The 12160-nt window shown below is 39.1% G+C and overlaps 1 protein-coding gene across 35 annotated transcripts in view; it reads right to left on the bottom strand.

Annotated features, from left to right (window-relative positions):
- The window catches only part of huwe1 (HECT, UBA and WWE domain containing E3 ubiquitin protein ligase 1), a 78700-nt gene that overhangs the window by 45332 nt on the left and 21208 nt on the right, over window positions 1–12160 (bottom strand). For 26 of the 35 annotated variants that reach the window (XM_005162278.6, XM_009296963.5, XM_001923865.8 and 23 more), the window contains 15 exon segments: window positions 12032–12132; window positions 11581–11769; window positions 11268–11484; window positions 10991–11113; window positions 9061–9298; window positions 8638–8982; window positions 8277–8399; window positions 8037–8132; window positions 7613–7882; window positions 5404–5556; window positions 5181–5308; window positions 2056–2137; window positions 1783–1959; window positions 1470–1623; window positions 844–1241 (listed from right to left, as the gene is read on the bottom strand). In XM_005162278.6, coding sequence (XP_005162335.2) covers window positions 844–1241; window positions 1470–1623; window positions 1783–1959; window positions 2056–2137; window positions 5181–5308; window positions 5404–5556; window positions 7613–7882; window positions 8037–8132; window positions 8277–8399; window positions 8638–8982; window positions 9061–9298; window positions 10991–11113; window positions 11268–11484; window positions 11581–11769; window positions 12032–12132 — 2794 coding nt within the window. 35 annotated transcript variants of the gene reach the window in all.

Genomic DNA, 12160 nt, shown 5'->3' with positions numbered 1-12160 from the left:
ATGACATGACACACTTCATGAATATGGAGATTTTACACATGCGTTTGACAACAGTCCCGCGCTCATAGTTGTCATTTTAAATACAAGATGATGCCGTTTAAAATGTCTGTCATGACAACTTTAAATAAATAAATGCATCACAACCTGTCACTGTTTTTGACAACTTGACATTACCAAGACAAAGTTATTTGTCATAAATCTGTCATAAACATGCTCATGAGGCCATAATCACTTTAGTAGAATAAAATGAATTTGTCATTAAAATTTCTCAGTAAGTGTGTATACTGTCACTTATTACATTTTTTTCTAGTAGCATCATTAATATTTAATGACACTTCATTGATAAACTCAATTTGTACCACTGTAGAAGAAGTCTAGAAAAACATTAATCATGCGGTTATAAAATTCATGACAGTTATAATGGTCTCATGACTATCATGTTTATGACAAGTTACGTTGTCTTGGTAATCTCTTGGTAATGTCAAGTTGTCATGACAAAGACACTGACAGGTTACAATGCATTTATATCATGTTGACATGTCAAACAATATAACAATTTAAATTGACAACTCAGCTAATGACATTTCAAATACACTTGTCATCAGCATGCATAAAATATAATACATGTGTGTGTCATGTCGTGATTTTAAGAGCACACTCATGAACACACTCTTCAAGTAAAATGTTACCACAAATTATATCAAAATCTAAAGGTTTAAGGTCTACTTTCATTAAAAATTCACATTTAAAAATGTTAAAGTCTGAATGAGGCGGTTGAAGTTCAATATGGATAAAACATTCCAGACCCGATATGAAAAACCTATCATTTAGGTGAATATGCACCTTCTCCATAGTGTGCCGCAGTGTGGCCGGGTCCTCTATGATGTGGCGGAAGAGCAGGGTGACCAATGGGGTGAAGCCATTAAAGCCTGAGCTCTGGGTGAGATTCAGAATCATGCGGGTGCTCTTGAGCTCTGCAAACATCATGGCGTAATGGTGTGTGCGTGTGAGGCGCAGACAGAGCCGCAAGGTGGCGTGCAAAGTGTCTGGGTCCACAGGAACACTGATCATGCTGACACAGGCACGGATTAAAATGGTGATCATGTCTTCTGTCAGCCCCTGCACAACGATACCACTAGAACCAGAGGGGTCCTGGAGAACTGACGGAGCTGCTGGGGTTGAATCCTTCAGCTCAGATTCTTCTTTAGGGGGCGCCATCTCTACAGCCACAGAGCTGGAATCTGAAATGGCCATAAAAAAAAACAACTTCAAATTAAATACATGAGATTACATTACCGTATCACTAACAATTTACTATTTTTTTTTTCTTTGAGGAGTCACATCTGCAGACATCAGAAGAATATTCGTGTCAGGAATTAGTGGATGATTTATTTTATGATAGGGTCTCAGATCACTACAGAGGACTATACATTTGCTCAGTAAATATCAGGGCACAGCAAAATGCCTACCTGTGTCAGTCTGTGTTTCCTCAGTCTTTGCTCTCTGTTCACTCTCCTCTCTCTCCGTGTCAGTAACACTTCCGGATTTTGTTGCCTTGGGAATGCGTGGCACCCGCTGTACCGTCAACATAACTGGTCGTCTGTTGCCAGTCTCCTCATTTACCTAAAAAAATAAAAAAATAGGAAGATACAAAGAGTAAGACTTACTGCTCATTCTAAAACTATTGGCATGATTTCAAATAAACATGTTAATCGTCAATGAATCATATTTCAGCTTCCAGATGATCCATGAAACACGTTTAATCCAGGTTTTATACATTACCTGCACCATGGTGTTGAACTGGACAGTGTATCTCCTGCGGCCAGCTGTAAATCGGACACTGGTCTCTCCTGCCCTCCATGCAGAGTCAATAGTGCTGTTGTTACTTGCACTGTAGCTGCACCAGCGGCCTGAACGGTCATCAAACCAGCGCCAGTTATTCCCATTGGGCTGGAGGTACTATAATGACATAGAAAAGGAAAAAACAAAACACTTGTTATGATATCATTCAAAGTTTGATTATAAATTACTGCACCCTCATCTTTTAGCCCCTACCTTGTTCATCTGAGCTCTTCGTTTGGATGAAACAGCCATTTTCTCATAAAAGTCAATAAGTAGGAGCACAGGGGTGATCCATCTAAATATAAAAACAGGTTAAAGTCACCATGAAATCGAAATGATCAAAATCAAGCATGTCGTAGATGTTTTTTTTTCCCATTAAAGTGTCCTCATAATCTTTCATTAAAACTCGCAACAACATCTCTATTGACATTTTTGATACAACGAAAGCATGATACTCACACAATCATAGAAATGGCAAATGCACTTTGTTCAGACTTAATTAACTTAATTTCTATGCACTTTGATGTCACTTTAAATACTATTGCATCATCTTTTTTCAGGGTTCTTAAACCTTTTCCAAAGTCAAATTTAAGCAGTTTTCATAAGCATTTTTAAACTTTTATAGTGCTTAACAAGTGTGGCAAATCACATATATAGACTTACATACATATACATACTTCCTCACACCTTTCAGATGCTATTTGTAGGCCTACACATAACCTGCAGATTTCTGAGCCCATCAATCTATGTATTACGAAAGTGTGTAAATGTATTTATGTATGCAGCTTTTAAATAAATTTAAGCAGTAATATTGAATTACACAAATATTGAGTTAACTTTCAATCTGTAAAGTAATACAAGTAATACTTTGTCCTTCAGTGGATATTTTTTATGAGACCAACTGTAGCTTTGTTTACTAAACAAGTGGTTCTAACTGGATTTTAATCCTTAAATAAAAGTTATGTTCTTGATTTATTTTGCGTTAGGTTTTCATCTCTGACTGTCAAAATCATTCTGAAGATTTAATTTTAACTAAATTCTAAAAAAAAAAAAAAAAAAAAAAAAAAAAGAAAGAAAAAGTTCTGCAAACTCTGTCAGGCACTGGCTCTTTGTTATAGTCAGGGTTCATGCACATTTTTACTACTATAATTCCATGACTTTTCCAGAACTTTCAAGTACATTTTCATGACGTAATGTTTACATATTTACTTTATTCTTTACTATATTTTATTTATCTATGCTTGTAAGTTATTTGTTATTACTTGAGATTCACTCTTCTACAAAATCCCCCCTGGGATGTATATTGTGATGTCAGCCTTTTCCGATATCATGCAGTCCTAATTCAAGATATTTGTTAAACTAATTTTCATGACTTTGTGGGTTTTTCTGTTTTTCCAACTCATTTTTTAGGCCTGGAACATGCCATGTCAAAATTCCATGACTTTTCCAAGTTTTCCCTGACCGTATGAACCCTGTATAGTATTCTAAAGTATTCAAGGGCAAGCTTGCCCCAAGCTCAACACTAAGGCCCCGTTTACACTAATGCATTTTCGTTTTAAAACGCATAAGTTTTGCTACGGTTACGCCAACTGTCCACACTACGCCGGAGTTTGAGCGCTGAAAACGGATCGTTTTCAAAACGCTGGAGAGCCCGTTTTCATTCTAAAAGGCTGCTGCTCCGTCTCAGTGTGGATGAAGGAAAACGGAGACATCTGAAAAGGCGGGGCTGCCGACATTTGCCTCTCTGATTGGGGCTTTTCCTCAATATTAAGTAGCCTAACACACACAGTTCAGTCCTGCATCCTCTCCTTGTAAGTTAAGACTTCGCAAGTTTGATCAAGGCTGCAGTCTCCCCTTCTCAGTTTGATATGGAAAGCAGACTACCGAGGACATGGATAAATCTTCAAAGGGAACAGTGTACTTTATAACTTCATTCACATCACTCTGGCTACGTTGTTTCACTTTCTCAACAATAAAATCTAAACATGATTTAAGGAACTGCCTACTTTCATTTTAATATTGGCAACTAAACAGACAGTCACAGCAGAATAGTTAAGGCGTTGTGCTGCATATATGAGCGTCTCACTGTGTGGATATTTATAACAAAACGAAGCCTGTAACAATTGCCCCCTTTCAATTTCAATGAAAATACGAAACATACCCACTCTTTTGCTGTATATCAGTTTTAATAATCAATAATGGCCATTATAAAAGTAAAACATACAAAAAGTTTATAAATTTTAGGAAATAAAGGCAAGCGATCAGTCAATATACAGAATGTAGGCTATGTTGTTACATTAATCATTAACTTAACTTTGCGCTTAGCCAAAACACGTTACCAGAGAACAAGTAATAGATTCCAATGACCAAAGTCAGGGAATATGTCGTTAGATAAAGACAATAAGATGAATGAAATATCACGTTCAATAAATATAGCGAGATTGGATCCAGCGGGAGATGCTTGATGAGCACTACGACTAGCACAGCTCTCATCTGGGTAGAGAGGCAGCAGCTCTTGCCCGAGAGTGTATGTGTGGTCACGTGATGTGCGTTTTCAGCGTTTTGGTGTGGACGGAGAGCTGTTTAGAAACGCTGGGTAAAACTCTAGTGTGGACGCGGATCGTTTTCAATCTAAAACACCGTTTTAAAACTAAAACGCATTAGTGTAAACGGGGCCTAAAAATGTCATGCCATTTACTCTCTTAAATGTAATTTATCGTACGTTAAATATATGCATGTATTAACAACCTTGCATCTTAAATGTATATTTGTTTTCATTTCATGCATTATTTACTCATTAAATGGTAATCTATATGCATTTGCTATTCTGTCAATGCTTAAGCCAAAAGCACAGTTAAAAAAAAGACAAGCAGATCACACTACAGATAAATGCTCAGACTCCAGAGTTTTTTTATTTTATGCTAGTTTGTTTTTTGTTGTAGGTAATTGTATTGAAATAGTTAAAAAATATGACCTATTTAGTAACAAATTATAATGAAACTAAATTCTCAAGAACCTAATTCAAAATTGAAGCACTTTTTAAAGCTTGAAAACACTAGATTAAAAAAAAAAATGTTTTTCAAGGATTTCCAGCACCCGTACGAACCCTGTATTCTATGCCAACTTCAAAAGAAATCTTGCAAATATCTTGTTTACATATCAATTTACCAAAACAACTTCAAAGTAACGAATATAGCCTCAAGCATAACATTATTCCCTTATAAACAAACTCAGCTGCTCGGTTTCTAACATGCTTGGGTCAGCAGAGCTTTCTAGGAATGCTGACGTCTGAGCGCCAACTGATCAGTCATGCAGACAAGGGAAGGACAGCGACTCACTTGGGCGTTTGGATGTCCTTCTGCTCTTTGGCAGCTTGCAGACAGGGCTGCACCACCTCCAACAGCTTAATCAGCACAGTCAAGACACCACTGCTCTCCACCACCCGAGCGCAGGAGAGTTTCAGCTCCTACAGCACAGAGCATGACACATCAGACTGGCTCCAGATCCTCCAGTGCATGGTGTATTAATAAACAGTGATGATGTGTGCAGCAGACCGTTTACCTCAAAGAGCAGCGTGAGCAGCAGGATGCGGGTGGCCAGGTTGGAGGCCTGAGGGAGGGTCGCCATCTGTCTGGTCCACTCAGAGACTGTTTTGGTGTCGCTGGTGGTTAGCGGCACTGCAGCCTTTATCAACACGTCAGCAGCCTCCCACACCTTTGTGGAATAAATAAATAATAAACAAATACATCCAAGCATATAGATGAGAATAGGGATGCAAACCAAAACTCAGTATACAACCATAATTTTAGTTTTAAAACACATAAGTTTTGCTACAGTTATGCCTTCACACTACCCCAGAGTTTTCGAGCCCTGAAAATGGAGCACAAAAGTTCAGACTTGCATCCTTTCCTTGTAAATCCAGACTTTGCAAATTTATAATGCAAGTTTATAATGAACTCAAGAAGGACACAATGTGTAAATCTTCAAATGCAACAGCAGTTTAATATTATAACGTCATTCACCTTGGTTATGTTTCACTATCTTAACAATAAAATGAAAACACAACAATGCACTGTATCTTAATTTTTATATTACCAACTTAAACATTGCAGACACCAATAATGTTAAGGCATCATGTACATTTTTATATGACCACTGTATGCAAATTTATAACAAAACAAAGCCTAATAACTACCTGAAAACAAGTAAACTAATAGATTTAAAAGACCGGCTCGTAAGATATACGTCTACACCAGATGAATTGTAGATCGCATTAAAGAACTACAGACAGATGAGATCCAGCAGCCGATTCTGGATAGACTGGCCGACGTTAGGCTGCTCTCAGCTGGGCAGGTGTGCTCAGAGCTCCTGCTGACTGCCTGAAGCTCAGACGCAAGAATACGCTGAAGCCACTTTGGCAAGAGTGAGTTTATGGTCATGTGATGTGCGTTTTCAGCAGTGTAGTGTGGATGGAGATCTTTTTAAAAACGCTAGACGAAATATCAGTGTGGATGTATATTGTTTTTGTTTTAAAACTAAAATATATTAGTGTAAACGGGGCCTAAATCCTACCCATTCAAAAAGCACTGTTAATGGTTCAACAATAATGATGGTCTACTGGTCTGAAGACGGTGAAATGAAATTTGGGGTTGAATAATAGCTGCGTCCCAAATCGCACACTTATGCACTATTCTACGCCATTTTGTAGTATAGTGTAAGTAGTGTGTTCACACTGAAAACTCTAAAAATAATAAGTGCACTTTAATTACCCGGATGATGCACTCATTCAGCCACTAAAATGGAGTGTGGAATGATGAACACTTCACGCACTCAACGACCACAGGTTTGCTTACATAGCGGAAGGGGCGGAGCTATCGGACGCACATGTTGAATAACTTTATTTATTTTGGATGGTGAAAGCAAATTTCTTCTACGAGAGTGATTATAGCGCCTCCCGATGGTGAATGCGGCAATACTCACGGCAGGTATTATTTGATAATTCGGTCGTTTATTTCACTGATTTGGCAACCGTCAAACGTCATATCAGGGAAACGGTTTGAATATCCGCTTAGTAAAAAAAACAGTGTGCCATTTGGGACGACACTACATACATGTACTATCCTGTTGAGTAAGTGCATAAGTACATAGTGCATGAGTGCATAGTGTAATGAAAACCAAGTTTTTAGCTTTTGCTTGTTAATCGTTTCTTTTTATGCATCTGTAAGGTTCTAACTATATAACAATTATGGCAAATTATTTGTACTGTAAATGTCCCAGGTGGCAGAGAATTCTTTAACACAAATGATTTCATTTCAAATACAACACAAATGGTTTTATTTCAAATAAAATATTTGGTTTATTTATAAAAAATAATAATAATAAAAACTAAGAAATAAAAACTTCAGACATAATCTTCCAGCAATAGTTTTCTATATTTACATTAATATTCTCCTCTAAGTGATTAAGATGTTGAGCTATAGGATATTTGCATATTATATAGCAAAAAATAATATAGGCATCAAGTCCCAAAATGTGCACAATTTAAAGACAAAATAGAATCAGAATGTCATAGAAGAAAAATGTGACCCCAAAACTCCTTTTTAGCAAATAAGACTAGATAAAACTTTGTAATTCCTTGGTGAATATTATTAGTCTACAACCACTGTGGATTTTAGTAATTTTACTGATTGTGTATGAGCAATGCTTAGCAACCCCAAAAAACCCTATTAAAATAAGTATGATGAATTAGTGCAGATATAGATACACTGACCTGATTGACCACTTGTCTAAGGATGAGGTCTCTGTATTCAGGGCCGTTTCTTTTAATAGCAGTCATGAGCAGATCACAGAGGCGGTAGACTGTGTCCGGCAGCTCATCGAGCAGGTGGAAGCAGCCAGGCAGCATGGAGTCTGTGAAGGCATGAAGCTCAGTGGTGTCAAGAGGCTCTGCTTCCAGAAAGCGCTCCAGACAACGAGCTTCTTCCTCCTCTACCCGCTCCCTCGCTCTCCTCTCCTCCTCCTCACGCCTGCGAGCTGCTTCCTGCAGACAAAAAGGAATGGGTTAGATTTGAGTGTCTGTTTAATGGCAGAGAAAGTTTTCTGAAGAAGATGAGAAGCAGACATGTGAGGTGACCTATGCTGTGCTGCTCAATTATTCCTATTTTTATATAATGTGTGTGTGTGTGAGTGCCCACCTCAGGTGAGTCTGAGCGCTGCTCCATGCTAACTTCTTGACCTAGAGACATGGCAATGGCCCGCATCATCTGGTCTTCTTCAGACATGGTGAACTCCTACAGAAACAAAGCTCAGAGTGACTACACTAGCTTATGCCTTGTGTGTGCATCCTGTCTGCATGTATGTGTGTGTGTGTATTTGTGAGTATGAGTGTATGGGAGAAAGACAGAGGGTTTTGTCTGTGTTGGTTAGGGTCTTACTCTGACAGCCGCGCTGAGCAGTGGTGGAGGGTGTGTGAGCAGGTACTCAGTGGCCTGTTCCATAGTGCTGGTGTTCAGCAAAGCCTCCATTGCGTGCTCTCTGGAGAAGCCCATGTCCATTAGCTGTGAAAGAGGTAGAGATTTGGTTGATTAGCTCTTTTTTCAAATATTAAAGACTTAGTTCACAAATATTACATATTAATACACTTAACAGGGCCTTTTTATGGTAAGAAATTAAATGATCAAAGCCCAAAAATACTACTATAATATTAATGCTTGAAATTCTTGAAATCCTTGAAAAAGAATTTTAAAAGTCAAATTTAAATGCAGCAGGAATATCTAATAACAGGAAGTGACATACCTGTGTGAGCTGAGCTTGGTTGACCTGTGGCTCTCTGCGTGCTGTAGTAGAGTTGCTGGTCTCCTCTGTAGAGCCTCCAGCAGTGTTTCCATTGGCACCTGCAGCCACTGCTTCTCCAACTACTCCGGCTGTTCCTGAAGGGCCGCTGGCTGGCGCAGTGCTTGCGGAGCTGCTTTCCTCTTCAGGCCGAGCAGTGCCCTCCCTCTCTTTGGAGAGTCGCTCCTGGATGATCGGTTCTCCTCGGAGGATGTGGCACAGAATGGCCAGCATGGACTCAGCCATGCGTCCACCATAGACTTTCAGGGGTTTTCGGTTCCACAGGTTACGGATACAGCTGAATGCGGCCTACAACAAATTAGAAATTCTTCACAAACGACTCAATCCTACTTCGTTCATTTATATTGGCATGAATGGCATTCATACCTTCTGAGTGACAATGAGAAAGCGCAAGGCGCTGAACTGCGGGGCAGTGAATGTTGCTCCAGGCACTTTAGCAGGTAGGGAATGTGGAGAGTCCAGAACAGTGCTGGGGTTCACCATTTTCTCTACTAGCATTAACCAGGCGTCTAGGAACTCTCCAGTTCCATCAGGCAGCTCTGAGTGTTCCAAGCCTTCAGACACGGGCACTTTACCTCCCATGGACAAGGCCCAGTTAAATGTCCTGATGAACATCAACAATTATTTTTCTTGTCATGATAAATATAATACAGTGCTGCCCACAGGTTTGAAATATACTTGCGGTGGTAGACGGATTGAAACACACCTTTTACCCACAATTCATTAAGTAATTCATTATTTAATATTTCTCGCGCATGCGTGCAGTCAGCTGCAAAAACACATACAAATAACAGCAACTGTAGAAAGTGAACGTAAAACCAGAATCCCGGACATATTAGGAGATTCAGAAACTACGGCCGAACGCATTGTGGCGCAAAAGACGTGTCTCTGTGGATCTGCAGAGCTCGTACACGTGAAATTGTGAGTATTGATAGTTCTTGCAGACACAGAACCATCAGTAGGAAATGTGCAGAGAGAGAGAAGATTTTCCACTGGTTAATCGATCGCGAATGTTTGCCTTTCTTGGGCGAATAAAGTGTAAAAGGATTATAATAATAGTAGGGGTGTGCGATTTGTGGAAAATATCTAATTGCATATTTTTTGACAGATTTCAATTTTATTTGTGATTTAATTGTGTAGTCAAGCTTTAGCTCAATCTGTATTGTAGCTTCATACGGTTAAAATGAAGTGGAACTGAAAAAATATAAACTTGTATTAGCTAACAACTCTGAAATTGTACTTTGCTTGCTACTAGATTGAGTGTCACTGGCAATACTTTTAGTTCACATTTTAGCAAGACACTCCTCATATAGTCGCATGTGGTACTTTTTTTAGGTGCTAGTAGTTGTATTTTCTCATGGTGTGGCAACAACTCTGCCACAGCTCTTACAAAACTAGCTGTTTTGTTTGGTTTTTGTGACTTTGAATGCAAGATATTTCCATACTACCGACGTGCTACTTTTCTTTGATATTAATTTATCTATTAATGTTTTTGAAGAGGCAGACGGCATCTTCCCAACCATTCGCACTAACCTGTTTGTTTGTTTTTTTTATTGTGAATGTTCCGAATAGTTTGATTGCACAATTCTGATTGGACAGAACGAAACTGTGCTCAGTCAATTGGCTAGTAAGCCAGTCACACACAGACGGCAGTCACGCATTTGATCTGGGTGGAGGAAGTTAAATAATCTACATTTTATATTGCAGTCTCTCGCGATTCGCCAATCACAATGTTTCAAATCACATTTGCAATTTGATTTGGATTAAATTGCACAGCCCTAGATTACAGTATTATTTACGCATCTCCACTCTAGTCTAAGTTTGAGAAGCACTGTAATACCAATAAAATAATCCAATCCAGCACAATAACTGAATTAAGTTTCCATTCAGTTTTAAATTTACCATTGTTTTAGTGGGGATATCCAAAAGTAATTTTGTACAATAAAAACATGGTCATTATATTTAGGCAATATTAAGCGATTATATTAAGCGCAACCTGGACATTTTTATATTTCTTCTGTGGAACAACACTGTTGACAGTAAACTATACCTATTAATTGACAGTCATTTGAAATAGCAAAATGCTACCGCTGTATCACAAATAAATTGTACAAATAGAATACAACTTACAACAGAATATCATAAACGACATATTTGACTGATTATATATAAAAAAAAAGAATAGAACTGTAGTTTACAAATAGTTTACTAATTGTTATCTGTTTACTAAATAAAATGTAAATTTACATACTGGTGGAGCCCTAGCCTAAAGAACAGAAAACACTTTTTAACTCACTCAAACAACGCATCATGTCCACCAGAACAGAAGAACTTCTGCAGCATCAGATGGTATGGGTACTTCCTCTCATCAAACAGCATGGGTGAAGTGAAACCCACAGAGCAGATAAAGAAAGTCAGCCTGATTAGAACAGAGAAGCACATTGATATTAGTTACAGACACTTTTACTAAAGGAAGGAAGTAGGACTAAAAGCAGTTCCGCTTATCATACAATCTTAAGATACAAAAGGTATATTCCGATTTACAGGGTGAACAAGGCAGCAGCAGTATTTACCTGAAGCGTGGTGTTGGTGTGTAGGGAGGAGGCTGCCAGCTCAAACCCTTGGTAAGGAGTTTAGTAAGAGAAGAAGCGGTGGCACGTGCTGCCGGTGTCGGGGCAGTTCCTGTGCTGGTGGTATGGTGAGAGCGCCGTTGACGAACAGGTGAGCCCACACAAAGCTTCACCAGCAGTCCAAACAGCTCAGCCAGAGCCCTCCCCAATCGAGACGAGGCTAGGGATATACAGAAAAGTACCAAGATGCAATTTATTCACAGTTTTACTGAGGAGTAGGTAGTAAATAAATCATTAAAGCTCCACTGGTGCTGACCTGAGAGCAGAGGCTTTATCTGTTTGATGCGTGTTGCCATGGCAGGGGTCAGTTTGGACTTGGTCTTGGGGTCAGTGGCTGTGGGCTCGTCCGTCTCCATTGAAGCCAGAGAGTCTCCATCCAGTCCCATTCCTTCCAGCAAACCCTGAGCAGAGGGATCCACCCCCGCAGACAAGGACTCGGTCTCAGCTGGTGGAGAGAGAAGGGCTTTAGAAAAGAAAAAGCAAATCTAAACCAGCAAAAAAAGACTTGAAACGAAACTAAAAGGAAATCAGGTGCAAAAAGACAGGAAAGAGGAAATCAATGAGAGAAATTGGCAGCTAAAACGACCCCCAAACAAAGTGTAAATATTAAATCATATTAAATAAGGAGGCAGAAAAAAATAATGAGCCTTATCATGAACTTGGATGAAGCATGAACTGGTACAATAGAGTAAATTGCAGTATTTTACCAGTTCTCCGTCCTGCAGCTGCAGTGCTACTGGAAGGTTTATCCTCTTTAGGCACAAGTTTCTGCATGTCAGCCTGACCAAACTCACAGCCAGGAGGCAAACTGCAAAATAAAAGACAAATCACTTATT

The sequence above is a fragment of the Danio rerio genome, chromosome 23, assembly GCF_049306965.1.
Source record: "Danio rerio strain Tuebingen ecotype United States chromosome 23, GRCz12tu, whole genome shotgun sequence".
Taxonomy (NCBI): Eukaryota; Metazoa; Chordata; class Actinopteri; order Cypriniformes; family Danionidae; genus Danio; species Danio rerio.
Note: the sequence above shows the minus strand (reverse complement) of the source record. Positions and strands in the feature narration are given on the sequence as shown.